Source organism: Papilio machaon, chromosome 29, assembly GCF_912999745.1.
Source record: "Papilio machaon chromosome 29, ilPapMach1.1, whole genome shotgun sequence".
Lineage (NCBI taxonomy): Eukaryota > Metazoa > Arthropoda > Insecta > Lepidoptera > Papilionidae > Papilio > Papilio machaon.
Genome location: NC_060014.1, coordinates 1983690 through 1997140, shown reverse-complemented (window position 1 = coordinate 1997140; position 13451 = coordinate 1983690). Strand labels below are relative to the sequence as shown.

At 35.7% G+C, this 13451-nt stretch overlaps 1 protein-coding gene across 1 annotated transcript; it reads left to right on the top strand.

The window, feature by feature from the left end:
* The first annotated feature begins 1757 nt into the window (after positions 1-1757).
* Positions 1758-12703, top strand: LOC106719483 (60S ribosomal protein L4). Its single transcript, XM_045685168.1, has 10 exons — positions 1758-1861; positions 3415-3595; positions 4478-4559; positions 4960-5123; positions 6316-6440; positions 7070-7168; positions 9316-9451; positions 10552-10687; positions 11771-11930; positions 12511-12703. Exons 1-10 carry the CDS (start codon positions 1859-1861, stop codon positions 12676-12678), a joined length of 1254 nt encoding a protein of 417 aa, XP_045541124.1. The 5' UTR covers positions 1758-1858; the 3' UTR covers positions 12679-12703.
* Positions 12704-13451: the final 748 nt, after the last annotated feature.

Sequence of the window (13451 nt, the reverse complement as noted above, 5' to 3'; positions counted from 1 at the left end):
TTTCATAAAAAATCTTATAAGAACAGTTCCACTTTATTTAGTATGTCATAAATTACCACTATATAACCTGAACTTAATAGATATAAATTTCTCATAATATTTTTGAACTTAAAAATTAAGTCCAATAAAAAGTTTTCCGGTCACGTGATAAATTTCGATTTCAGCAAGACAACATTATAAGATTGGTTACACAAAACAACTTAAATCCAGTAATTAAAATATATATTTATTCAATAGACATTTTCGGGGTTCGTTGGACAATACATTCCTAAAAAAGTACGACAATTTCTACAATAATGATAAACATTTTTACAAGAACGTAAAACGTAGGGCAACGGTACACAAAACCAGCAACAAAAAACGCACAATGCCACCGCACATAAATGTGTACAAATCGTAACTCTAGCGGTAATCATGCTCATACCTGTATACCCACATTCTGGACAAATAACGGGCATTGATGTAAAACCATAGTTATATATTCTCGGAGGAGGAGGTATAGGATTATCAACATAAATGTCAAAAGCTGTCGCATACGTAGGTGGCGGAGGTTTTGCTATGAAAGATGGTGAAGGTATAAAAGTACCTAATAGTCTTGGTCTACGTCTTAAATCCATTTGCCTTAAGACAAACGAATATGACGGTGGTGCACTAGTAAGTGAATCTGGAGTGGATAAAGCCGCAGATTTCGCTTCAGCATTATCAGCTTTTTGTGTAACTCTGGGAATGGTGTAAGCGGAGAGGCTAATGGAACTTTTATTTAATTGTGAAATACAAAGTTGAAACAAAGTCGGTACTTCCATGGTACATGCCGTTGTGAAAAATCTTGAAGTCGTTGCATAATGGGAGGTTGATGGTAGTGGTTGAGGCGAATTTGTGTTTGTCTGTGGTGATAATACAATATTTTTAGAAGCACACAATGTTAAAGATGATTTAGGTGACTTTATACTTAGTGTTAGTTGTTTATTGGTAGATTTGTCTTCTGGAATATTTAAAAAGTTCTTTTCTAGAGGCTCAAGACTATTAATCATAGTAGGTTGGATCTCTGGTGGCTGTACTGGCTGTTGTTCTTGACTGATGTTAATGTTATTATTTTCTTTATTACTCTGCACTTTCTCTTCAGAATTCTCTCCCATTCTGATTCAAGATATTGTCTTTGTTAAGAAATTACTAAACTAAACAAACTTAAAATAGCTTGTTTGGAATTACATCTAATTAAAGTAAATACTAGTGTTTCTATTAAAGCCGTTTTATACATCACATAGGTACAATTAGTTGATCTTTATCGACTCTTCCAATAATGGTTTTTCAATGTTTAAATAACTGATTCATTAAAGTTTATTTGACAACAATTGACAACGCTGTCGAAAAGATAAACATAAAGTTTTACTAAGATATCATTTATTAAGAGATATAAAAATTAGCTAAGATAAACATAAAGTTTATTAAGTTTACATTATAAAATTTTAAGGAGAAGCGACGAAACGGCAAATACATACTTTATGTAGGATTGTTCTTTTCAACGTGCCCTTCCTCACTTACTGCAAAGCGCACTTGAATTTCTATTTTATTCGAATGCCTTTGTTATTGTACTTTTCGCATAAATCTGTCGACACTGAATATTTTTGGGGATTAAATCATCTTAATTGATTTTTATAATATTATTAAAGAGATAAAAATATTGAGTAAAATTCTTTTAATTTTTTTTCGCAGTAAAACAATTACTATGGCAACTGCCTTTTAGTACTGTCACATAGAACTTCTCTTCCGGTCTTTTTATTCCTCCGTGGCATGGCGGATGGTCATTACCACCGCTTATAGTGTGTTTTTGGAGGAATTGCTTCGCTAATACAGCGAAATGGTAAGTTTACGTTTCAAAAATGTGATATTATAATCAATTAAATACTAAAGTGGTGAATTAACAGTGTAAGTGCGAGAATAGAACTTAATTTTTATAATACGGTTGTTCCCACGTGTTGCATTTTAGTTTCGTGAAATATCATCAATCTATTATTTTTTCAACAACCTTAAGCTATCAACCGTCTAATAATCATAGTTTCAATAGTAAATTATTATAGTTTTCGTATAATACAATGGCTATTGTTGTCTTGTATCGAATACGGCATGTAACCAATGTGTTTTGTCCATGTCCTTGAAAGCTTGTGTATATAAGCTAATATTTTCATGAATGTTGCACAAAATGTACAAATTTTTATCTATTAAAAGCTTTTACAAGTATGTATTCAAGATTAATGGTCCAATAGTCTGGTTATTTCGTCGGTACTATTTTGAGGTTATGATTTTACAAACACCTACAAAGTTCGTATAATTTTTATAATCATAACTTTGTTTAGTTCTATTACTCGAAATTATACATGGTACAAAAATTAACTGCTATTCTTTGTTTTTATGTGATTGATTTATATTTATTATTACGTTTCCCAATTTCGTTTCAATAACCCCATACTCTTCCTGGTCGTACTTTTGTAGTCTTCTGGGTACAAGAAGGGGTAGATTAAATTTCTTTTAGGAAACATTACTCATACCAATTTGAGTAGTGTGTCGACATTAAGAATACAAATTTTATTTAAAAATTGCCAAAAAATTCTTATTATTACTTTATTTCCTTCAATCACAGATAAAACAATGAGTTTTTATTCAAGTAGAATATTATAATCTACAAAATGCAGATTAATAAGATTGCATAATAATTATTAAAAAAATATAGACCATATTTAAAAAATAGATTATATGCAATTCGAAATTAACAGATTATCCAACAAAAAACTGAAATATTGGTTGAATTCCGATAAACAAATCAGTGTGTGGACACGCACACACACACAAAGATATTGCTTGTAATAATAGTTTCTGCACATTCTATTCATTAGAAGCCACAAAGACACTTACAACCTACTTCTGTACACTTAACTATAACAAAGCAATTTCCATTAATAAAACAACTCATAGTATTTAGTTTGTAATAAGTATTGTGTCCATGTTTTTATAGCTTTCTTAAAAGTCTCATTATGTTATTAAATTTATCATTATTAAGTAAAAAAAAAATTATTATATGAGTATTTTTACTGATTTTTTTTCTGGTAATTAAAAAATAACCGTGTCCGAGCCCCTTAGTGGAGATATATCATCAGCTCACTATACATCCCCACTGCGGGACAAAGCGCCTACCGTAATTAAGTGGTGACCAGGCCATAGTCAACCACACTGGGCCAGTGTGGGTTGGTTGACTTCACACATATCTTTGAATTTCTCCTGGAAAAACACATTGGTACATGGCGAGATTCAAACCCAAGACAAGACCTGCAGATTGCAAGTCAAGTACTTAACTCCTGAGCCGCCGACGCTCTATAGGAGATATATATGAAAAAAACAAAAATACTTTTCACATTCCAGAGTCTATCAGTTGCCCGACCATTAGTGTCGGTATACTCGGAGAAGAGTGAAGTGGAGCAGGGCTCCTCCATCGCTCTACCATTCGTGTTCAAGGCGCCCATCCGCCCGGACCTCGTCAACGATGTCCATGTATCTATGTCTAAGAACTCGAGGCAGCCGTACAGTGTGAGCAAGGAAGCCGGTATGTATATAAACACATTTATCTAATGAAAAGGGTCTTTATGGGAAAAACAAATCTGATGTAATGTTAAGTGATTAGTAATACCAGAAGATATTGATGGCTCCTATGAATAAGGGCCCATGTGTAAATTGACAACTTTTCCGGAGAGGCTCTCAAAGTTTTAACCATAAAGGAAAATAGGCAGCATTGGCCCTTTAACTTCAGCAAAAAATAACATTTACATCTGTAAATGTGTATTTTTTATTTAGGTAGATTTTAACATAAAAAAGTAAAAATCATCAATTTGTTACTTTGTCTATTATACATAGGACCCATAGATATTTGGATACTTTTTACTGTTAGATTTCTATCTAGTGTAGGATTGCTTGTAAAAATATATTGTCATCTCTTAATTAACTTAATTTGCACTAAATGTCCACATTTGGCAAGCTGAAAGTGCTACCAAGTGTTACTGCGGATTAGTGCTATAGTAAATGCACAGACATGGCGTTCCGGAACAACTCTATAGTAGTTACGGGTGCAGTGACTGTTGTACACTGTTTTCAATGTATTATAGATTCTTTGTAAGCTCTCAAATATAAAATAAGGCAAGTTAAACAAAAGGATTGACAATTATCTATAGTATTAAAAAAATATTTATATACAGTTATACCTGGATTAGCGTGAGTCATAGTCTGGTCCCGACGAACTACCTCCATAAGTGAGAAACCGATAAACCTTATTAAGCGAGAAAAATATCGTCGACCCTTGAGCTCCCGTTTAGGTTAGGGCTGCATGTATTAGGTAGCACAGGACTGAAGATGTGATATAGAACATAATGTCTGTTTTCTCCAGCAATAGACTGGTAAAGGCTGATTAAATAACTTCTCAAGTTTTCACCAGGTCATCAAACCAGTGCTGAGTCATGGGGTACCGGTCGTGCTGTTGCCCGTATCCCACGTGTGCGTGGTGGTGGTACCCATAGGTAAGTTATGTTTATTACTTGGCGGCCCTCAAGGTCATTGGCGCAATGTGCAGTGCTCCATTTGACTAGATAAAAAGAGGTTCACTTTACAGGACTGTTATGTTTTACAAATATCTCGATGTTTGGAAGACCTACATCTAGAATTTTAGATTACTTCACTGTTTCTAGACTAAGTGGCATTTTCTGGTTGTTTAAAACTGTGAGTGATGGTTAGTGTTCATCTGGAGTTAGATGTAATTATCCCACTTAGGAGGGTAATGTTTTTATTGTGTATGTGAGTTTGTATGTAAATCAATTCTATTGTAATTGTGGCATTTTTGACTAGTCCGGTGTCATTTAATTCATATTCTTCCCCTGAGTGGCATAGGGTACATTTAGTTTTTTTATTTTATTTGCATAGGTCAGGTCAGGGTGCGTTTGGTAACATGTGCCGTGGAGGTCGCATGTTCGCACCTACCAAGCCGTGGCGCCGCTGGCATCGCCGCGTCAATCTACGCCAGCGCCGTGCAGCAGCCGCAGCCGCGCTCGCCGCTGCCGGAGTGCCAGCCCTTGTCCAGGCTAGAGGTACAGTCAAATTAGCTCCCACTTATATCTGATTCCAGCAATTAACCGTAGAAAATTTAAGCATGTTGAAATTTTAAAACTATGGCTTCCTTGTCGATGGAGCAATTTGTAGTTCCTACTTTCTAAGTTTTTCTCACTCTCACTTTTTCCTAATATTGTATTTATGAGATTGTTGTTTCCTTAAATTAAATGTTCCAACATCTATCCTCAGTATAGATCAAATATCATACAGGGAAAGTGGGTGGCTCAGGAGTTAAGCACTTATAATCTGCATGTACTGAGAATCCCGCCATGTACTAATGTATTTTTCAATTTTCGATTCACATATGTACATTTTTGTATTGTGATTGTCAAATGATGTAATCCATATGGGTAGGAAAAAAAAAATCCTTAACTGTATATAAATTCTATCTTAATATTTGCACTAAATGTCCACATTTGGCAAGCTGGAGTGCTACCAAGTGTTACTGCGGATTAGTGCCAAAGTAAATGCACAGACATGGCGTTCCGGAACAACTCTATAGTAGTTACGGGTGCAGTGACTGTTGTACAAAATTAATATATACAAATGTTCCGTATTTTTACTTCCTTTAAAACTCGGATTTTCATTTGGCGATACTAATGTTGTTCCAAATCCGCCATTTAGTGGCAGTCGTTATTTTAATTGATTTACAATTCATTTGAATGCAAAACATTATTTTGTCATCAAGACTAAAGGTGTAAATTTTTTTTCGAACATCTTGATCGCTCTGAACATAGCAAGAAATGCTGCACAGGTCACAATATTAGTTGTGTAACAACAGAAAGTGGGTCAAATTTTGATTACAAGATCTATGTATCGGAAGAGTTCAATCTAAAAGTAGTATTTAAAAAAATTGTTCATTTTGTAATCGAGCATTGGTGGTTCAGGGATTAAGCATTTGACTTGTCAATCAGCAGGTCCTGGGTTCGAATCCCGCCATGTATCAATGTGTTACATATGTATATTTATTATTTATCCAACGTTCTTACGGTGATGTAAAACATCGTGATGCTGCACATATCTGAGAAGATATTCAATGATATTTGTGAAGTCAACTCGCACTTGACTGTGGTTTACTATGACCTAGTCATATCTAACTTAGGGTAGTCTCTGAGACCCTCAGTGGGGACAAATTGTGAGCTGATGATGATGAGTAAAATATTGTGTCAGGCCACATTATTGACAAGATCCCCGAGCTGCCGCTGGTGGTTTCCGACAAGGTGCAAGAGATCAACAAGACCAAGCAAGCGGTCATCTTTCTGAGACGCATCAAGGCCTGGTCTGATGTACTCAAGGTATGTGAAATGTTGTCGAATTCAAAAATAATTAAAATTTAATATCGATAAAATGTACATCTGTTAATATAGATGTCTATGGGCAGTAGACACTTCGCTATTTTAGCGAATTCTATTTACTTTGTCACCTAATGCTATAAAAAAAGTATGTGTCCTGCACTCAAATTTGTTAAACTTATAGGAACAAAACGGTCACTTAGTTAGCCACAGAATAGTTAAGTGTCCCTGTTTAAAATGACCAGTTAGATAAAAATTGGTTGTTAAAATTGGGACTAGAATAAGTTACCTATAACAACAGTTAATCTGAACTATTTCAGAATTGATTTAGACTTAGGAAGACAAACTGAACATTTAACTTTGTTACTGTAGACCAGTGATTGTCAAACTTATTTCTTTCACCGCCCCCTTTGAAAATTAATTATATTTCAGAGCCCCCTAATTTTTATTCAGCCCTAAAACTTAAAAACCACAATTTCATTACTTTGATTAATTTCAATGCCCACCATTTTTTGGGCCCCTTATCGCCCCCTACTAGGTTTCAAACGCCTCCAAGGGGGCGTTATCGCCAACTTTGGGAAACGCTGCAGTTTTTTTTTTTTACTTAACAAATAGTTTTTTTTTGTGTTTAGGTGTACAAATCTCAACGCCTTCGCGCCGGCAAGGGTAAGATGCGCAACCGTCGTCGTCTCCAGCGTAAGGGACCACTCATCGTCTACCACAAGGACCAGGTATGTACAAGTCTGACCGGGATAATAGAAAACCTACTATGTATGTGTCTAAGTCGCATTTTTAATTGAACATAGCCTGGGATCGGAGTTTTCAAATTTTTAATCTTCTTTTTTTTAGTTTAACCCTCACAAGCCTTACTTATTTCATTTAATATGAATTTAGTTACGAAGTTGAGGGCAGATTGAATTTAGCACCCGAAGGAAACTTCAGCTGATATTTGTTTTAGCTGATGTGTCGACATGTGGTGTACATTTGTATTAGGTCCTTACATATGAAATTGGCGTTTTGTATGGGAGGAACAAAAAGTCGAATATTTTTTAATATAATATATTTAATTAATCAAAGTATGAACCATTATTTTCTATGCACTTTTGCCATCTCATAGGTAGTTCATTGATCCCTTTACTAAAAAAACCAGTCGGACGGGAATCAATAAAATCTTTGAAGGCGATTTGGACTGCCCCATCGGAGTTGAATTTTTTCCCTTGCAAGAAGTTATCCAAATTTCGAAAAAAAATGGTAATCTGTTGGAGCAAGGTCCGGGGAGTACGGAGGATGTCTTAGAATTTCCAATTGAAGCTCTTCTAATTTAGTAGCCGTCTGTTGCGCAGTGTGTGGTCTAGCGTTGTCGTGAAGCAGCAGTGGCGTGGAGCGATTGACCAGCCTAGGTTGTTTAGCCGCTAGCTTTTCCATCATGGTTTGCAATTGCTGACAATAGACATCAGCCGTAATAGTCTGGCCAGATTTGAGAAAACTGTAATGAACAATACCGGCACTAGTCCACCAAACGCTTACAAGTAACTTTTTTGGGGTTAATTTTCGCTTGGGGCAGGATTTGGCTGGCTGGCCAGGATCCAACCATTGCGCTGAGCGCTTCCGATTATCGTAAAGAACCCATTTTTCATCACAGGTAATGATTCGGTTTAAAATACCTTCATTATTGTGCCGGTTTAGTAATGTAACGCAACAGTCGACGCGCGTTTGCCGGTTTGCTTCAGTCAATTCGTGAGGTACCCACCTTTCAAGCTTTTTAATCTTCCCAATTTGCTTCAAGTGAATTAAAACAGTTTTATCACTAACATCGCAGCCTGCAGCTAACTCGGACGTGGTTTGCGATGGATCCGCTTCCACAATAGCCTTCAACTCTTCATTATCAACTTGAGTCTCGGGCCGTCCACGGGGCTTGTTCTGCAGATCGAAATTTCCAGAACGAAAACGTTGGAACCAAAAACGAACTGTGTTTTCTTTTGCAACACGACCGCCATACACATCATTCACCCTTCGAGTCGTTTCCGCAGCACTAGTGCCACGGCGGAACTCGTACTCGTAAATAATGCGATATTTTAAGTTTTCCATTTTGTAAAATGAGTGACGCAAACAGAAAAAAACAGAAGAAAAAAAACAAATGAATGACGGTCGTCGAACCACAAATACATGAGTCTATAGCTGTACAAATTTGAATTTGGAATTCCTTACCAAAGAGGAGAAATTCGTGATTAAAGTGGCCAGTACGAAAAACGCCAATTTCATATGTAAGGACCTAATATATTTATACAATACTAGCTGTTACCCGCGATACTGTGTGCGAGGAATAAAAAATAGCCTATGTGTTCTTCAAGAAGTTCTTCTATTTTCTACATCTGTGACAAATTTCTTCAAGATTCATTAAGCCGTTCCGGAGATGCATTCAAACAAACATCCATCCATCTAAACATAGAGATTCTTTATTAAATGTAGTAAAGAACTGTAACATCTGTTGCAAGAATGTGTTGACTTGCCCGAAGCAATACCATAACCCTACAGAATACCCGGGTGTGAACTTATTCCAAGTATAGTCTGATAAGTGTCTGTCGGAGGCCAAGTTTTACTCCTTTTTCCCTTCCCATTATTTTTTTTATAAGTATGCGAAGTGAAGATGGGTTTGTAGAGGAGGGGACACATGGGTAAGGGTAATATCTTACTATGAGTCCCCGTCCTGTCAATTAAAGGTAGGGGACCTGTGCAACTGTGGATGTCTAGGCAGCGGTCATTTGTTTAAACTTCACTGGCTTGTATTAGTCTTTTTGACCAGAGACAAATATAATCTATGGATATATTAATTCTTCAGTTTATTAATTTGTTTATTATAATTATAATATTATTGCAGGGTCTTACACGCGCTTTCCGCAACATCCCCGGCGTTGATATGTTGAAAGTTGACAAACTCAACCTGCTTAAGTTGGCTCCAGGCGGTCATGTTGGCCGCTTCATCATCTGGACCAAGTCTGCCTTTGAGAGGCTCGGTGAGTACATTAATACAGCATACAGAAGACCTTCAAATACTGAGTATACCTGCAGCAACTCTTATCATTGTGTTTGTCAGAGGATAATTGTATATTTCTTCCCCTTCCTATTCTTTTCTTGTAATGAAATGATGTGAAGGGTAGAGGATATATCCTCTAATTGTATTTCCTCTGATCATTAAGGGTAGATAAATGCACTGCGACCTCTTAACTTAATGAAAATATCTATAGGCAATGGTTACTTTACTATTTCAGTGAATTCAGGTCATTACCTCCCTGTTTGTTAAGTTATTAAAGTACTAGCGGTCACCCGCGATTCTGTCCGCGCGGATTTAAAAAAAAAAAACAGTAGTATATGTGCTCTTCCAGACTATGTTCTACATCTGTGACAAATTTCATCTAGATACGTTGAGACGTTCTGGAGATATCTTCAAACAAACAACCATTTAAACATTCGCATTTATAATATTAGTATGATTTATATTATATTTTTGGACATTTTTTTTTAAATTTATATTACCGGTTAAGTCCCCACAAAGCTGTACTTGTTATACATTTTGTATATCCGAGTTATAAATATGTGGGTTATATTAAATTGTTCTCATAGGAAGCATCGTATTGTAGAAGCAATACGGTGTGTCGATATGTTGGAATACATTTACATTAATTTTATTTAAAAACACAATTTATTTATGACATTCGGGGGAAGGATACAAATGTAATGGCATTTCTCTAGTCAAAATCTGTTCCGTCATCTATATATATATATAAAAGAAAGTGGTGTTATTTACACTATTTATAACTCAAGATCGGTCGAACTGATTTAGCTGAAAATTGATGGGGAGGTAGCTTAGAACTAGGAGACGGACATAGGAACTTTTTTTATCTTGTGTGCATTTTTTTAATTCCGCGCGGACGGAGTCGCGGGTAAAAGCTAGTTTAGTATATAGGTGTTACAAAGAAATTTAAGTTAGCAAAAAAAGAAGGAAGAGTAAAGATTTGTATGTTTTTTTGTATTGAATAAGCTTCCTAATTACCTAATTGAAAAATTCTTTCACTGTTTAGCACAAAATAAAATAAATATCTTTATTTTTTTCTAGACCCACTGTTTGGTTCATGGAAGACACCCTCAAAGGAGAAGAAGAACTTCAACCTTCCCCAGCCCAAGATGGCCAACACTGACCTCACCCGTCTGCTCAAGTCTGAGGAGATCCGTAAAGTTCTCAGAGCGCCCAAGTGAGTTTACATTTATACTAAAAGCTAGCAAAAATACTTTGACTATAGTTCTACATCTAAGTTATAACAATATATTAAGTTTTTAAAATAATTAGCCAATGGCATATAATGAGCGTCGGTGGCTCAGGGGTTAAGAAGCACTTGACTTGCATTCTGCAGGTCCTGGGTTCGAATCCCGCCATGTACCAATGTGTTTTTGGAGTTTCGATTTACATATGTACATTTATACGACGCTCTTACGATACAACCCGCACATATCTGAGAAGAAATTCAATCATATGTGTGAAGTCAACCCGCACTGGGCCAGCGTGGTTGGCTATGGTCTAGTCACCTCCAACTTGGGGTAGGCTCCGAGCCCCTCAGTGGGGACTTATAGTGAGCTGATGATGATATAAAGTCATATACTATCTTGAGAAATAACTAAAAATAATTGCATATTATTAAAGTCATTCATTTAACAATTTCAATGCTATGATTAGAGATTGGTCGTCAGATTAGCGAAAGTCTTTCTATCTTGGGCCAAGCGAAACAATGTCTTCAACGCTGACAATGTTGGTCTACCTCATGTCCCTGATGTACCTCAGCTAAGACATATTTCTATGTATAATTAGTTTCTTTTGTCAATGTTACAATTAAAAACTTTATTTGGCCTCAAATAATCATCAGCTAACTATAAGTCCTCACTGAGTTGCTCAGAACCTCAAGTTAGGGGTGACTTACAAATAATTATCTTTTTTTTTAAAATATAATACTAGCTTTTATCCGCGACTCCGTCCGCGCGGAGTAAAAAAAAAATGCACGCAAGATAAAAAAGTTCCTATGTCCGTCTCCTAGTTCTAAGCTACCTCCCCATCAATTTTCAGCTAAATCAGTTCTACCTATCTTGAGTTATAAATAGTGTAACTAACACCACTTTCTGACTATATATATAGATATATAAGATGATGATATTCTCTTATCAGAGCATTGGGTTATGATAAACAATGATTACTCAATCACGTTGACAATAACTGATTCAATCATAATTCAACACAAACAACTCAATATTCAACCAATAACTCAATATACTGTACATAATTTCAGCAAGCGTGTGATCCGTGCAACTCGCAAACTGAACCCGCTGACCAACACCAAGGCAATGTTACGTCTCAACCCGTACTCTGCTGTGTTGAGAAGGAAAGCTGTACTCGATCAGCAGAGGAAGAGCAACGCTCGTGCTCTCGCTTTGGCTGAGAAGAGAGGCGTAAGTAGACTTCACAATAATCTATATGTCTAGATGTTATCAATATACCTTCAAAAATATAATCCGGAGTCCTAATTTTAGTCCTCTTTCCCTTCCCACCCTTTTCTTATAAGGAAAGGATGGGAAAGGGAGGTGGATTTGATGGAAGAGGAGATGTATAGGAAGGTTAAATATTATCTTTTTGTGTGTTCTCCTGCTTCGTCGAATGAGGGTAGGCAACGCATAGCAAATTCCGAATGTCTATGGGCAGCGGTCGCTTCGCAATTACGGCGAATTCAAACAATAATACCGATAATAAATATGAACACATTTCTTCGTAATAGAGAATGGCGTATCGCTATAGAGTGTTTCAATATGTGGGTTTTAACGCAAACCAACCAAGTTGTTACTTCAATGTTACAGGGAATTTATTGTTATAAAGAGTTTACACTGTATTAGTAAGATTATGATGATTCTCTTATCAGAGCATTGGGTTATGAACAACTATGATTACTTCACGTTGACAACAACTGATTCAATCACAACTCAACTTAATCACCACTTAGTGTAGACCACAAATCTAACATCAACTATATTCCAGATCAAGTTGCCGTCAAGTGATCCAGCTGTGAAAGCGGAGAAATTGCGCGAGAGGAGACAAAAACTTCTTAAACTCGCGGCCGCTAAGAAGACCAAGAAGCCAGCAGCCAAGAAGACACCTCCACCACCTAAGAAGGTGAAAAAAGAAAAGGCACCGGCCAAGAAGTAGACGTGAAATATACTTTATAACTGAATTTATAGTGTTTTATTTTTCTTCGCAAAAAGACAGAAACCAACCTTCTTTCTTTCTATTCAGATTATTGAGTTTATAGTTCACAATATAAATGTCGGAAATCTTGAAATGGTAACTCCAAATTAGTGAGATTGTGAGGAAGAAAACAACAAAATATTAAAAGAAATATTTATTTACATATAAAATGATCACAAAATTTCTTATGAGATATATCTATATAGTGAATAAAACTGTATTTTATTATGACATCATAACGTATATATTTTTACAATAGAAGTTTCATTTATTTAGTTGAGAAAGTAAAAAATCGGTTTACACTATAAATTCACTGGACGAGGCGCTAATTGAAGCCAGTCTAAAGTTACTGTCATCTTATTCCATCTCTATTATTAGTTCGATTTTCCAACATCGATCGTTGTAATCAGTGACAAAATGTCGAAAATCAAATAGGCACAAAATACCACTGCTTATAGCCTGTCCAGTTGAAAGAAGTCAATGGTTTTTAATTTATTAAGGCATTGGAAGAAGTCAATGGTTTTGTTACAGGTATTGCCATAATGAGATCTTACAATAAAAGAATTTATAGTTGTTTTTTTTTAACTGTTACTTAAAAATCAGTGATCTTAAGTCTACAACGCACACAAATTTTCAGGAATGATTAATATTCAATAATTTTATAAACTCACTATAAAATTTTCTATAGTATATAATTTATATTGAAATGTATAAATATCACATAATTATTGCCT